The sequence below is a fragment of the Anomalospiza imberbis genome, chromosome 2 (genome assembly GCF_031753505.1).
Source record: "Anomalospiza imberbis isolate Cuckoo-Finch-1a 21T00152 chromosome 2, ASM3175350v1, whole genome shotgun sequence".
NCBI classification, from domain to species: domain Eukaryota; kingdom Metazoa; phylum Chordata; class Aves; order Passeriformes; family Viduidae; genus Anomalospiza; species Anomalospiza imberbis.
Window position 1 is genome coordinate 13,600,534 of NC_089682.1, and position 15,972 is coordinate 13,616,505.

Below are 15,972 nucleotides of genomic sequence, written 5' to 3' on the forward strand. Positions count from 1 at the left end.
AACTGTACATCAAAGGTCACTGTCAAAACCCAACCAAGTCACCACTGCACAGCCATGAACTCCCAGTTAAATCATAGGGGAGTCAAAATGACAGCTTTTCTTCAGCTTTTCTCAACCACCACTTCATCTCAAAACCAAAGCAAACTAACAGCTATGTTTTCGTAAAGATTTAAAGCCAAAAGCTGTAGAAGCCATCTTTTTTTCCTATCAGACTATATGGCAGATAATAAATATCTGAGGGTCTGATGGCTGATAACTTCCTACATAATCATGGGCAGAAAATACAAATTCAGTAATCAAGTTTCCTGACAGATAATGCCACGTCAGTCTTCACACATCCTCACACTGTCTCATATATCTTTAGGTTGTAAGCTCCTCAGAGCAAGTACCCTTGTGGTGCTCTGATCACAGTTAAGAGTGTTTTAGTACTATTACAGAACGTGTCAGACCAGAAAGGAGTTGCAGCTCAGTCAGCTCTTGTTAAATGGGACTTAAGGTTGCATCCTTGCCTTTATTTTTAATGGCTCCTCAAAATTATAGGAGATTCTGACTAAAACCACAACAAAACAACTTCCACTCCCAATTATTTGTACTGATGCCAGTGGCAGGAAAGGGTGCTTGTTAAGAGGTGGCTCATTTGCAGCTTTCTAAGTCCCAAGTAGTTTTTCCAGCTGTTACTTACAGGTAAAAGAATACATTTTTCCTTGGGCCTTCAGAGTCACTGAGAAATGTTAAGCTGCTCACACCATCCAACCTGACTTTGTTCTGCAAACAAAAAAATTGTGTGCCTTCACCCACCTCAAAGATGACCAAGCTTCTCTAACAGAGACAAAGAATTCAGTTACATGACATGTTTAGAAAGCTTTATTTTCTCACCATCACACCCTATGTGTGCTCAGGGGTGACCAAAAAGCAAAATCCCCAGAGAACAAACTGGCATGAAGGCTGGTTACAGCATTCTGCCACAATTAAAAGGTAATTTTATAACTTCTTGGTGTTGAAAATAAATTTACTTTCTTTGTGCTTTTTCCTCCTTCCAGACTCTGACGGCACCTGCTCCATTCGCAGATGAAACAAGCTGTCAGTGCCAAGCACCCCATGAGAAGTTAACCATTGCACAAGCCCGCCTGGGAACACCAGGTGTGTGGAGAGAGCTATATCCACAGGATCATGGGCGCTCCCTAAGCACTGCTTCTTCCATACAAACATCAATTAATGCTTATTTGTGCCTTCTACTCAAAAGCAAAAGCCTAATGTCTGGTGCTGTCAGGTAATGAAGAAGAAGCCAGCAACTACAGAGCCATTATGTTCTCTTAGAGAAAAAACAAGAGAAAACATTTCAAGTTAGAGTTTGATATATTTGTGGATGTTGGTTGGAAGGAAGGCTTGCCAGCCCACTCCAGCCAGCCTGAAAATTGTATTATGTAGGAGCTACCTTCTGGATTCTCATCTCTGGAAAACATTTCTTTCACTGGTGTTCCTGATGATCGCTTCAGACCTTCAGTGGCCTTAATGGTTGCTTGCCAATTTCTTTTTCTGGGCATCTGTGATTGGACTGGGGAAGCAGGATGATTTCACATGAAGTCCTAAATGCATCCGTCAGCCCACCCATATTTCAAGAGGTTATTTTTTAGAAGGCTCTGTTTACTTACTCTGTTTATTTAAAATAAGCTTTTAAAGTATGTACACATTACAGGAGCAAGCTGAAGCTTTCCAGTCAGCTGTGCAAGGAACAGTGTTCTCCCATGGACCCTTGGATGTCCTGACTGCAGAGACATCTCTCTGCTGTCACTAAAACACAGTCCATGGAGGTTTGAGCTCTGTTGCTTTCATCTCCACTGTGCTTTTGCTTGGAGTTGGCAAAGCATGTCATTTGAGAAAGCAAGTCCTTTTTCAGTCTGGAGGCTGCTGCTGAAGGTGCTGTACAGAAAGAGTTAGAAGGGTGATAGCATGAGACAGAGAAGTTATAGGCTCATTAGAGAGAAGAACTTGGGGAAAGGGTGGAAAAAGTGAAGTAAAAGGTTTGTATAGAAGAGGTAACCAATTGATTTTTACAGCAGTAAGCTGTGGAAAAGTCAAGGCAAGAGGGGAGGAAAGGGAAATGATGGGAAAAATCTATAAGGCATATCTGATTAGAAAAGCAGAGAGAAAAGAACAAGACATATGGTGGAACTCTGAATGAGACAGGAAGATGACATTTTTGCTAAATTAAAATATGGGGATGATGGATGGATGATAATAAATAGGGTAAGTCTGAGAGAAAACAGCAGAGAGTATGAAGAACAAGTAATGTGCAGTATCAAAAACTGCAGGTTCACCTGTGGGGCTTTTGAATATCAGAACTGAGGTAAATCTCTGCAATCATCTGATCTGGGAACAAAATGCCATCCAGCAGAATTAAGTGCAACTTGTTTGGGATCTGAAAAATCACTGTTGTGTTTCTTTCTCCACAGTTGACAGACCTGTCAGAGTGTATGCAGATGGAATATTTGACCTCTTCCACGCTGGCCATGCTAGAGCTCTTATGCAAGCCAAAACTCTATTCCCAAATAGCTACTTATTAGTAGGAGGTAAGATCAGAGTTATTTATTGCACTGGATTTTTGCTTCTGTGCTTCACTATCAAAAAGTTATTGCTGTGCTCCCACCCCCAGCTGTTTATACACTATGACTTGAATGCTGCTTTCACTCAGGGGCTTTCTATAGGTGATTTGCCTTGAATTACATCTTACAATTGCGTCAATTAAAGTAAAAGTCAAATTCTGCCCTCAGCAGCACAGGCACAATTCCCATTCTAGTTAAAGCAGGTGCCTGCATGGCTCTGAGCTTAAAATAGCTCCATATGAATAATTTACCTTTTTCAGTTATTTGCTCAAAATTGTTCAAAGATGGAGATGAGTGAATGAGAGCAACCATTATTTATTTCTGGCTCATTGGTCCCTTTGCCAGCCAGGAGCAGACTATGACCTCTGCCTGCCAGGTCCAGACCCAGCTTTCAGCATCATCACAGAAGCTAAGTCTGGCCCATTGTCATTGAAAACCCAAATGTATGTCAGGAGTGGAATGAAATTTCAGTTCACAGGTGTCCCCAGGCAGGTTACTTTCTTAATTCTCTTTTTTTTTTTTTTTTTTTGGCTAAGAATATCTTCTTTTCTTGGTGTGTGCCTGGCTAACAGCTGTTCAGCAGTTGGCCTGTGCCAGAGGAGTCACTGGAGGGTGGCTCTTTCCTACCTAGTTGGCTGTGCAATCCCTGCTCTCATGAAGCCTCATAAATGTGCAGTTTGGTTCCATTTTCCTTGCACCTCCAGGGTTGAGATATTCCTCGCAGAAACATTTCACAGCAACCTTCATTCAGCTGCTCAAATGCTTTACAGTGAACATGAGTGCAAACTTCAGGTACTATAAGGTGCATTATTTTGCATATTTGTCCCAAACTGTTGCGGGGGTGGTGGGGGGAAAGACCCAACACAGAGGAAAAACAAAACCTCTTTATAAACATGTATTTTAGTTTTCATCAAGTTTATGAAATGTGGTAATTTCCCATGGAGCTTCCTGTGAGGTAAAGGACAAGTCCCTTTGTTAGGAAGGAAACATTAAGAAAGCAAACATTTTGTTTCCTGCTGAGCCAGACAACTTGTAGAAGAAGCAAGTGGAGGCGCAAGACTGAGGTTTGAAAAAAAATGCAAGTTATGTACATTTTGTTGGTGTTTTTAAAGGATTAGGGGTTGCCCCAGATAAGGGAAGGAGCTTTGGGACAAAAGCCTGGCTCCTTTGAAATTCGTGGCATAGCTTCACTTTGCCCTTATTTTTGGCATGAAGGACAAAGCAGACAGCACTCATCAGCACCTTCTCCCAGCAAGGCACTGTGTGTTAGCATGTTTAAAAAATGGACACCTTCCCCCACCCACATACAATTTGTGCTGCAGAAGTACCAGTGTAGTATGTCTTTGTGGGCATCACAACCAACCCCTTCTATTTTTCTTGTGAAGACAATTATTTGGACCTAAGATCACTTTTCTTTTTAAAATGGACATTTATACCTTCCCAAATCAGTTATTGAAGCAGGATGACAGATTCAAAAGAAGTACAAAGAAAGATATTGTGTCTGCATTGTACATGAATAAATAGTAATCAGAAAATAAAATCAAACCTTTCTTCAGAATTCAAGCAAAAATTACAATTTTCCAATAATTTTGGTAGACCTTTTCTTCCAGGAGAGGGAAGACTAAAGATGTCATAAAGGCTGTAAATAAATACAAATACAGTCTCTGAAGGGATCTTTCTCCTGAAAAGGCTGTGATCACCATTAAATTTCTTGTCAGCAGGCATCAAAACTGACATAATAGGACAGAGTAGCATTTTGCTTGCCGAAATTCATATGTATGCTATTATGTGGCTTTGAATTTTGCACAAGCTTCAGGACTATCTAAGCCTTTCTACATTTTTCCTACTTTGAAAGTCCTTAATGACCATCACAGCAGGAACATCCATTTCAGATCTCAGAAAAGAATGCATCTTTGCCCGCACCTTGCCTGATAGGTTGATGTTTTCAAATTAGAAAGAAGCAGCAACTGTAGGGCTGCTCTCACACTTCACTGCAGCACTGGTAATGTTGCATTTATAATTTGTCAAGTACATTTACAGACAAAGATCCAAAGGCATGGGTTTGACCTGTGGTGAAGGACAACCACTGGCAACCCAGCTATAAATGGGTATCACATTGTTCCATGTGGAGTGTCAAATGACTGCTGTATCTGTAATGTTGGACAGAAATGGTTGTGGAGAAGGTCACTGGTTTTTACACAATGTTATGTGGGTAAAAAGATAATACCTAACTTCTGCAGTCCTCTGGTAATGTGGGTATTGCTGCTCCTCATTTTAAAAGCAACGTGACAAAGTATTACTGCATCCACAGTTAAAGATGCAGGATTTCTGGACCTTTAGCTCTGCTCATTTAATAGAGCATATGGCTTCTCCCAGTCCTTTCCTTGAGGCTTCCTTCAGCAGCTTTCCATTAGAACATGGCACAAGCCTTACTCTTCTTTCTATGAAACCTGCTGAACTCAAAGCTAAGCTCAGAGACAGATTCCTGTAAAGTTTTCTATTACTTGTTTTCCATCAGGATCAATTTAATGAGAAACTATCCCACTGTGATTTTGAGCTTTGTTGGCAAATTTACCTTTTAGAGTGTTATTTACATAAAAATAAAAAGCAGGAAGTGGAGGCCCAGAGAGGCTGAGGGGTCTCCATCTTTGGAAATCCAACTGGACATGGCCCTGAACAACCTGTAGTTGACTCTGCTGGGAGGAGGGGGTTTGGATTAGGTGACCTTTTTCCTGCCTCATTTTGTGATACCTGAAGTTAGTGAGAACCCTGTGATTGCCCACGCTTTGTTCTTTGATTGGTTTTAAAGCACTGGCCATCACCCCCAAAATAGCACAGCCCATGAAATCCCCACTTAAGAGTGGGATTGGTTTACCCTAGCATGTAAAGGATACCACCTGAAGTGTCTTAAAATACCATACTTGGCCTCTGGCTGCAGCTCCAGAAAGAGAAGGTTCTCTCATTATTACACAGTTGTATCTGCCAACTTCAAGCAGAACTCTTAGATGCCCTGGAGCACCCCAAAAATTGCTAAGCTAATAACTAAGTGCGTAATGGATTTACCTAGTATAATCAACTCCTGGTCATGCTAATTTTACTGAATGTGGAGCCATTTTGCTCATACTTCTATATTTTAGTTTGCAGTGATGATTTAACTCATAAATTCAAAGGCTTCACTGTGATGAATGAAACTGAGCGATATGAAGCCCTCAGACACTGTCGTTATGTGGATGAGGTCATCAGAGATGCACCCTGGACACTGACACCTGAGTTCCTTGAAAAACATAAGGTACATTTGTTCTCTTATCTCTCCCTTCCCCTTTGTAGACTGACAGCTGAGAATGAGCAAGTCTGAAATCCTATTAGGTGGAACAAATTATTTTGTTAAGTAAATTCCAGTCACTGAAATTAGCTACATAGCATTCCTTGCTTCTATCTCTGTCAGAAAACATTATATTTATTTTGCCTTTTTTATCTCAGTATGCTGAGATGATTTCTCTGCTGGGATTTTTGAAAGGTAAAATAACACCGAAAAAATTATTGATAAATTGACTTTCAGAAAAGGAGATGGTAAACCAGGAAAGTTGTCACCTAGTGACTGAACTGAATTAAAAGCGTGTTTCTTATTAATGGCAGCAGGTGCAATATGTAAAAATACCATGTGCCCTCTAAAAGGCAGGACAGAGTGTTTTACATGCTATTGATTGCCTTGTAACAGATATGAATCTTAACAAAAGCATAATAAAGTAGGATGTATTTTAGTGTCTGCATCACTGGGTGACAAAAAGACAGCATGACAGTACTGGGTATACCTGTATATATGCACAGCCCGAAGGACCGAAATCAATTCTCTTGCCTCCATGGTTTTGAAAGCCAAGGTTTCACCACTTGCTTTTGCACTAGGAATAAAAGCAGGAGCCTGTGTCTTGGGTTTTGTACTGCATCTCACACTGAGCCAGTCAGAGTGATGTGGTAGTGACAGTGCTTTTGGAGAGAAGATTTCTGTTTTTTCATAATTGATCATACAGTTATGATTCACAGCAGTTGCAGGCCCAAATCTAGTACACTACACTAGGTGACGGCTTTAGGATGAGAATGTCAAAAGCAAGTTAGCTGAAGTCAAGAAAAGTGATAACTTTCCATAACAGTCCCCCAGTGAACCACAATTTGGTGATGGTGATGTGACTCTTCTTCTGTTCACTGGCAGATTGACTTCGTAGCACATGATGACATCCCGTACTCTTCCGCTGGCTCGGATGACGTATACAAACACATAAAGGAAGCAGGTAAGGGCAATTTCACATTTTTAGCACCTTCCTTTTCAGTCTCAGCTCAAATTTTTTTACTGCCTTTTAACCAGAGCTGCTGGGAGAGAAGCAGTAGAGGTAATATCACATTGTCTTACACCCTAATGGTAGGTACTGCTGACTTGAGCAGAAAGAAAACCTCAAAGGACATCCTTGCCTGAATTCCTGCCATAACCCCGAGGAAACCATTCAGATCTAGCACAAAATAGACCCATCTGCATGATTTAAACAGTTTTATAGTGCTTGACTAAGAATTTTGAATGGATGAAGATTAGTTCAGTTCCCACAGCAGCCCAGCCAGCTTTAGTCAGTTTTTGATAACCATAAACTGACACCTCCTTGACACATCCCAGTCCTTAATATGGGCAAGCACAGGCAACCTTCAGGAGCCATTAGGATCCACTTGCACTGAGGGTTCTTTTCATTACACTGGCAGAGGGTTTAAATCAGTATCAGAGTAATTCATTTCCCATGACCATTTAGCAGTTTGGTTGACTACCATATTACATTGAACATGAAGATGCTGAAGTCATTAGGAATTTGTGTCTCTTCAGTTCAAGGAAGATTAATTAAATTTGAGGAGATAACATTAAACCACTGCTTGCTACTAGTAGCTATCCTAACAGAGTGAACAGTGGAAGGAGGAGGAACAAATTGTATCCTTCTGCTGCTGCTCCCTACAGATGCTGCTTTGAACCCTGTCAAATCCAGCCTCTCTGTTCTACATAGACATGTATACTGGAGGCTTGAAAAAATTCCAGAACAATCCGCCTGATGGTAATATGCCATGCAAAGTGACCTTCTCAAACTATACAATGACAGCTATAGACCAGGTATTGACCTGAGCTGAAGGAATAAGCTTTTTATAGCAGCAGTTCTTGCTCTTTTTCCACTTGTGAACCTCCCTGTGGTATCAGACTCACAATCTTCCTTTGGGAATGACTGTTCTATAGATTCAGAGCCAGCTTCCTTCAGTAGGCAGTGAAAAAAGGCCTCTCTGGTAAGAGTGGGTCACCAAGGGACATACTGCACACATGCTGGACAGGCAGCTATTTTGCTTTTCTTCTGTAAGGTGCTGAGTACACAGGGCAACATGACAGGAACTCTTGGTGTCACTGGATCATTACCAGATTTGGTGTGAGAGCACCCAAACTTGGCACACCGTTCTCTGCTGTCCTTGAGCACAGGCACAGTGCACACACAACCTGAGAGAAACTCAAACTTTGCAGAAGAGACTATGGACCTGCAGCTTCAGGGACTTGTGGTCCATTGTGTCTGGCACAATGAGATACCAGAGAAGCATCTTGAGTCTTGTATGGCTGAATTTTGCTATGTATAGACTGGGAATAATGTTAACTTACTTGTGATGAGTTCTGAGTAATAGTCCCTGCAATAGTCCCAGATGCTCCAGAGCAGCATTATTACAATAATGAACCCCCCCTTTCTCCTAGGTGTTGTGTTTTAAATAGACCAAGGCTGTTGATGAATTTGCACAGTTTTTCCATAGTTCCAGTGCTCCCATTTTCCCACATCAGGTTGTTGGAGAGCAGAAAAGTGGATGGGAACCAGGGAGCTCCTTGGGTAAATTCTCATGGGCTCCCAATTCCCCACTACCTTCAGTGGATGGGAGGGTGTATGGGCGGTGGTGAGCTGGGTAACAGTGCACTGACTGAAACTGTGCACGTCTGAACAATTAGCTTGGAAAACATGGATCAGTCCAACACATGAAGAAGATGAAAGCAAAGTCAGTGACTGAGGTTAATGTCCACCTACAGTTCCACTTTCAGCTTAACTAAAGGTGGGGTTTGGATATTGTCCATGTATTCTTGTAACTCTTATTTATAAAGGTTTCTGGCTCCAAGTGGGTTTCATTGCTTCCAAAAATAGTGTCCTGAGTGACTGGTGCAAGCCTGAAAAGCAAGAGTCAGGGAAACATGTCTGCTCATGATTAAAGTAATCTGTTTTTTTAGCAGAGTATTAATTAGAGATCAGAAAGAAAATATGTCACATAGCATTTAGTCACAAGAGGCTGCTAAGCTTCTTGATTCCTTCTCTGAGTCTTTTTCCAACCCAGTAAAATCAGGTACCAATGCCCACTGACTTTAAGTGAATGTGAGAGGATTAATTTGCCAGGAGCTATAACACCATTTTAAGACAAAGCACTACTTCCTTTTCCCAGACCATCTCCAGTCTTCTCTCTCTCTTTCATCAGCAGTTTCATGTTGCAATTACATATAAGTGAGAGTAGTAATTTTTTTGTAGCCCTAAATAACTACTAACCAAGGTGTGCCTGCACTCTGCTAGTATTGCAGTTGTGAATTGCATTAACAGTTCAGGTGCTCCTGCTTTGGTGGGGAGCAGTTAGAAAGCCACTTACCTCTCAGTTGTGTTGAGGAAAATAAGAGCAGTATTGATGAATGGCCAATTTTCTTGGGAACTGATTTGTTGGAGCAGGGAGGATGGTTATGCAGCCACTGGCATGGCTGGACGGATGTGGAACACTACAATTACACTTCATCTTCCTGTTACAAACCACTGGCACTTCCAGGGTGTTTTCCAGTTACTGTAATGCATCTTTTTCCTGGCTTTTGTCAAGTCCAGAGGCTGGTCTGTTCTACTCAGCAGAACAGACTGTCAGATGGTACAGCACAGGAGTGGAAATAAAGGAGAGCAGCAAACCTCCCTGTTCCTTTATATAACAATAAATAAGGGCTGTGCTTATGCAAAGAACTGCTCAGTGAATTGGCCACAGCTGTGAAGCTTGGCTTTCCTGGCTCGGGAGCCCCTGCCAGTCTAATAACTTCCACCTCACAGCTGACACTGTACAGAGGGCAATTTTTAGTCTTCCTAAAGACTTGAGAAAAAAAGGAGTAGTATAGCAACCTTGCCTTCGCCAAACTCATACAGAAACAACAGGAGAGAGCTAGGAATAAGGCAGAATTGCAAGCCTCTTGCCCTTGTCAGGCATTTTTGTGTTCGTTCTCAGCTATCTGCCACAGTGCCTGGTCCTGCCAAGCTTTATCAGCAGGCTTTCTTTTCCCACTTTGCTCAGGAATGTTTGTACCTACGCAGAGAACCGAAGGTATCTCCACGTCGGATATCATCACTCGGATAGTCCGGGACTACGACGTGTATGCCCGGCGCAATCTCCAGCGAGGATACACTGCCAAGGAGCTGAATGTCAGTTTCATAAATGTGAGTACAGTGATCCATGTTTGCTCCTCAAACACTCTCTCCTAGCATCCTGAATGTAAAGTAAAGGATAAGAAGTTATATCTTCCTCCTGCTGCTTTTAAAATAGCTGGAAAGAACTTAATTTAAAAGATACTGGTAAGTTGAGGGTAGTTTTAGTTGCTCCTCTTATTTAGCAGCTTTGTTTCCATCTTACACTTTTAGCAAAGCTGCTGCTCGCCCTTCCTCCTTGAGCTGTAGGTGACAATGACACACTAGGAAGGAGCACACCCTCCCACCAGAAGCTGTTCAACCATTCACACAAAATGTGATTTCTTTCTATATTCCTATTCCAAGAAGGCAGCCCAGAGAGCATGGATTTTGAGATCCAAAGTTTCTCTACAATGTGATAGGATTAAAAAACCAACAAAACAGAAAACCAAGAAAACCCTAACAAAGCAAATAACAGAGCAGTGAGATTACTAGGGAAAGCTGAAATAGTTTTCAGAAGACAAGGAAGTATGCTAGGAAGCTGGTACATAAAAGATGCTGCTGTAGAGCTCAGGAACCAGAATGGCAGGAGAGCTATGTGAAAGGATAGCTCAGATTATTCAACTTCCACATACAGCCCTGCCCCTCCAGTGAGAAGTAAACACTTTATGGAAATTAGACTTTACCTTCGTTCATTTTCTGTTTCAAGTCTTGGCTTAAAACCTCAAGATAACCCACGTAACTGAAATCTCTGTTGTGACTGAGATGGCTCACAGCAGGACTTTTCAGCTCCCTCCCTGGAGCTTGGAAACCCCCTTGTGAAGGACTGAATTGTGTCATTTCATTAGAGTTTATCTCTTTCCTTTTTTGAAGTCTGGCAGATAAACCCCAGATCACAGGGCATAAATATTTATTTCACTGTGATTTTTTTTAAAGTCTTCTACGCCTTTAAAAAAATCTTTCTTGTAAGTACTCCACTCAGAAGGATCACTATTGCAAATATCCATTAAAATAAGGCATGCTGGATGCCTTGGAGATTCTCAAATTTATCCTTTAGCAGCTGTGAGGTTAAGATACTGTTGCATAAGTTATGCTTGCCCTCATCTCAGACACTGATGTCTCCTGAAGAACCTCCTGACATGATTGTTTAGCTTACAGTAATTTAAATGCAGAAATACTGATTTGCTCCGGAGACTGTTTGTCTCAAAAATAAATCCCCAGGATTTCACGAGAGCACTGGTCTTGTTTGCAGAAGAGCACTGGTTTCCTCATTCCTCATCAGCCAAAGGGCTGATCACCCTTCAGGTACAGAGGAAGTTGGGTTTCTTTGGACCTTGGGGATTTTGTTTGTGCTTGTGGCTTGCAAAGACAGTTCTTTTAGTGATTTGTGAGCTAGAATAAACCCCAAATTTAAAAATAAATTTATTTTTAAAATAAATTCAAGTAGCCATGAAATTAATAGAAAATTAAAAGCCAATAGTGATGTGTACTTCTACACAGACCACCACACCTTCAAGAGCACAGCCTTGCTTATTTGCTTGTACCAAAAATGTGTGGAGCACACGAGTATTTCAAGACAAAAGCCCTTTAATCCTGAAGTATTTCAGAAGCTTTTGCCAGAAGCTTTTCCCTAATACTATCCTCTCACTCTCTCTCTCTCTTTCTGTGTGACTTAGCAATTAGGAGTTGCTCTCTTTTCTGTGAAGTTTGCTGGCCGCAAGCCACTGGCCTACACACATCTGTGTTGCAGCCAGAAGCTCTTGTATTAGCCAGGCTCAGAATTGATGAGAGTTTTCCTTCTGCTTTGCAGAAATCCACCCAAAGAGACATTTTAGTCCAAGTTAACATCCAGGCTGGCAAGTCAGCAGCATTTGCTAGGAAGCATAGGGAGATTTACCTTTTGCTGACTCTTAAGTTTGAGCTATTAATTTCCCACTTGTATCATTCACAAGATTCATATCAATTTCAAAGTGCATTCAGTTTGAAAATACAGAAAGATTCATGAAGTGGATTAAACACAGTAATCACACAAGAAATCTTTTCAATATGTACCTTCTGCACTTCATTCCACAAATGTTAAACTTGCATTTATAGAAATAATGTGGGAATAGCTAACTAAGGCCATATGTATTAGGATTCATTAATGCAATTTTTTTCTTCTTCTTAATTGTCTGTGGCTAATTATTTCCAAGTTTTTTTTATTAATCTTTGACCACATTTTTAAAACAGGAGAAGAAATATCGCTTTCAAAACCAAGTGGACAAAATGAAAGAAAAAGTCAAGAATGTGGAGGAAAAGTCAAAAGAATTTGTTTACAAGGTGGAAGAGAAGAGCCATGACCTCATTCAGAAATGGGAAGAAAAGTCCAGGGAATTCATTGGCAACTTTTTAGAGCTGTTTGGACCTGATGGAGCTTGGGTAGGTATTCTGCCATCCCAGGAAGTCTGAGTGTTTTTATTTCTCCTCTCTAACACAGGTGAAGAGCAGATACTTTTGCTGCAGTCTTTGTCTCGAAAGCCAGCATAGCAGGGTAATGGCAAACCTGGCTGCTGAAGCCATTAATGCTTACCAATACTGCTACAGCAGGATTTGCTGCTTCTGGCTGTTGCTTGTTTGGGATATCTGTATTTTGTGAAGGTGTGATGATGAATATAATACTGCATTCAGCAGAGCTGCATCACAGCACCACACAAGCAAACAGGCCAATACAGTCTGTTGGCCCGTTAGCATTAAATGCAACCACTGTATATCAGGGATATACACTGGAGGTAGTGAGGAAAAACAGGACCATTGAAAAGGTTTTCAATAGTTCTCTTCCTGGTCTGTATGCAGCAGTAGAAGATTATAATTTTCTAACTTCAAAAACTACTGATGTAAAGTTCCAAGAAATTATTTTACTTGTCAAGTTCAGGCTCATCTAACTGACAGCAGGGAAGGTTCAGGTGGGACTGAAGCACTTGCAAAGCTCTCCTTGGTATGTGCTGGCTTCACAGAGCCATTTGCTAAAGGTCTCCAAGTGCCTTGGAAAGGCAGTTCAGAATTTGCAACAGCATCTTTCTGGCAAGAAACCTGCTCAAACCAAACTCATGCACTGAGTGGTGAGCTGGTGACACTTCAGAGCCCCAAAAGAGTCCTGCCCCCCCCCATCTGTCAGTTCTGATAGCTTGCCAAACCTCAAGAAACTTTGTTTGCTTGTATGACTTTTCTTTGCTGCCTTGAAACCAGTAAGAAAGCTTAAATTGAATGTAGGGTTTGTCTGTGTCTGGATGAAAACCTCGACCCTCCAGTGCAGGCACGATCTCAGACACACTGCTCTGGTTCCAAACTCTGAGTGAAAAAGGCACCTTCTGTTGGAAGGAACTCAGCAGGTGTTTTGTTTGTAAACAAACACATAGGAAGAGTCACAAAGCTTTTGTGAATTAGGCAGCACACACATCAATGCTGCGTCACAACTCAGTGCTACCAAGTCATGCAGTGCCTGTCTCTTACTGGAGTTCTCATCTTTGCACTGACTTGCCATGTTGATAACCACTCAGTTGAGAAAAACCCAAAATTAGGCTGTGAAGGCTTCAGAACAGAGACTGTCATCATACAGCTCCTTCTGTCCACGCAAAGGCGGTGATCACTCAACAACACAGGCCCTAGTCACACGAGCAGTGAGCTTATATAGCAGTTTGTTCATTGACACTGTCATGTTCCTGGGGGAGGGCAAGAAGGCAACTCTTCTGATGAAATGCCCAGGTTTACCTGCATTGTCCACATCCACATGAAGCTTCCTCTGTGAGTTGTTGCCCATAGAGCTTGGTGTGTTCTCCATGTGGGGTGGTCCTTTGGCCATACATGCTGAATAACTAAAGCTGATGCTAACAGAGTACGTGAAACCCACAGGAAGTGAGATGAGTTTAGTTGTACAGAGAGAGGAAAAGAATTCAAAAGCATTGATCCTATTTCCTGGCTCTACCCACTCAACAGTGCATGCTAATGGCATTTTTAAAAACCTTTGCTGATAAAACATTTTATCAAATTGAAACTCGTTTCAATTCCTGAGTAAGTGTTTGGCCAGAGTAAGTCTGGTGGAATCACAGGGACCTTTGCTAAGAACAAGAGGAATGAAATCTCTTCACAGTGTTGTAGGAAAAGCATCAGTGACAGCAAGCTGAGAGGTGGTGTAGCTTTTTTAAAATCAGTTTGAGCCTTGGCAACAGGAAAGACTTTTAAAAAAATGATAACTTACTATTAGTGTCAAAACTGGTATTAATGCTAATTTGCCTTATCACTGTTAGTTAGAAGTTGCTTTTAATGTTGACATTAAGTGTACAGGAATCGTTATGGGCATGCTGGATTCCTAGATCAGTAATTTGCATGCCATTAATATGCTGTTATTATTTCACAAATAATTATTATAATATACTTTAGGCTAGCATCAATTTTCTAAATGTATGGGCTGTGTAACCCACAGAAAAATGCCTGTTTGTGAAAGAGGTCAAAATGTCAGTTTTCAAATGTCTAGATGTCTGGAATTCATTGGCAATTTTGCCCACCTGTGCAATCCCCTGTGCATATGTTTTCTGCAAGAGAGTCACAGAGAGGTGAGAAACAATGATTAGTGTGGTACGAAACCTTTCTGTGATGTGAGGCAGGACCACCACACTGCCTGGCACGCAGGGCCTAATGGCAGAGACACCACTCTAGGGAGCAGGTGTCCATTCCAGCTCCTCTCAGACATGTACCAGCAGGCACCTACAACTGAGGTCGGGGGAGAGAAAGCACAGCTCACAGGGCAGGGTTTTTGTGCCAGTCTCTCTCAGAAATGTCCCTTCAGATAAGGTGTCCCTTCAAGGGTCTGGCTTCCCCCTGCTCAGCACACAGGGATACTTGGGGAAGGTTGCCTTCCAAACAGCTGACACACCTCAGACATCATCAGGGGCTCAGGTGAGACAAGTTGCAGCTGGAACCTGGGGATGGTGTTTAGGCCACACCACCTGTCTGCAGCCTGGACCTAAAATGGCCTTGGAACAATCAGCAGCTCAAAAGCAGACACCCAGCTGGCACTTGCTTTGTAAAGCAAAGGGATATCAACATATAGGCAGTAAAATTCAGAAACAGGCAAAATATTTTTTCCCAGTAGCAAGTTTACCAAAAACAAACCCTAAACTGGTTGGGTGTACCTGAACTTGCTTGAGTCAAGGCTTTGAAATTATTTCCCTCCCTCTGGTAAAGGACCACAGTGCATCCAGCCTTGTCTAACCCTCCAACACTCCAAGGAAGCCATTAACACTTGTTCTACTTCTTCAGTACCCAGTGGCCCAAGGAGCTCCTTGCCTGCAAAGGGCATGGCTTACTGATCCTGCTAGGGCACAGCTGGAGAGAAGAGGTGTTCTGAGGCAGGTGAGTGACACCACCTCCTCCTCCTGCAGAGCTGTGGTTTTAGCCAGCAGCCTGGTGGTTCCAGCATTAATGCAGGAGGCAACGTGGAGGGGCTGGGCACTTGCCCTGCTGAAGGTGTGAGTGCATCAGTTTGTTCCAGCAACAAACTCTTCATTGAAGGCCAAGGAAGCAGGTGTCCTACAGCCTGGCTGAGGGATTTAGCAGGAAGGTGGGATTCTCCTTTCCATCCCTACCCTCTGTGGCTCCCTGCCACATGGGATGGTGCAGGCCAAGCCAGGCTGGAGCACTTGGATGTCCTCCAGCACTGCCACCACACCACTAAAAAGCACCACTGCGCCACTGAGTTGTTAGAAGTGACAACAGAAGGCAGTCAAAGTATTTTGATTGGCCAGGAAAAATATATTTTATATCAAACATGTTTTTTTTTTTTGTTGGGGATTATCTTCAGTGAGAGGGTGAAACAAGCCAAGAGAACCTCACATTTCTGTGATCTAAAGAGAAATTTTGCACCC

At 42.1% G+C, this 15,972-nt stretch overlaps 1 protein-coding gene across 9 annotated transcripts in view; it reads left to right on the plus strand.

Moving 5' to 3' along the window:
* Positions 1-15,972, plus strand: part of PCYT1B (phosphate cytidylyltransferase 1B, choline) — a 48,057-nt gene that overhangs the window by 20,972 nt on the left and 11,113 nt on the right. For 2 of the 9 annotated variants that reach the window (XM_068179837.1, XM_068179836.1), the window contains exons 2-8: positions 1,041-1,140; positions 2,454-2,570; positions 5,741-5,892; positions 6,811-6,889; positions 9,963-10,105; positions 12,302-12,490; positions 15,490-15,668. In XM_068179837.1, coding sequence (XP_068035938.1) covers positions 1,041-1,140; positions 2,454-2,570; positions 5,741-5,892; positions 6,811-6,889; positions 9,963-10,105; positions 12,302-12,490; positions 15,490-15,668 — 959 coding nt within the window. Of the gene's footprint in view, positions 1-1,040; positions 1,141-2,447; positions 2,571-3,307; positions 3,406-5,740; positions 5,893-6,810; positions 6,890-9,962; positions 10,106-12,301; positions 12,491-14,647; positions 14,681-15,367; positions 15,461-15,489; positions 15,669-15,972 lie in introns of those variants that run through there. The other 7 variants (XM_068179838.1, XM_068179841.1, XM_068179840.1 and 4 more) reach the window with 6 other exon arrangements.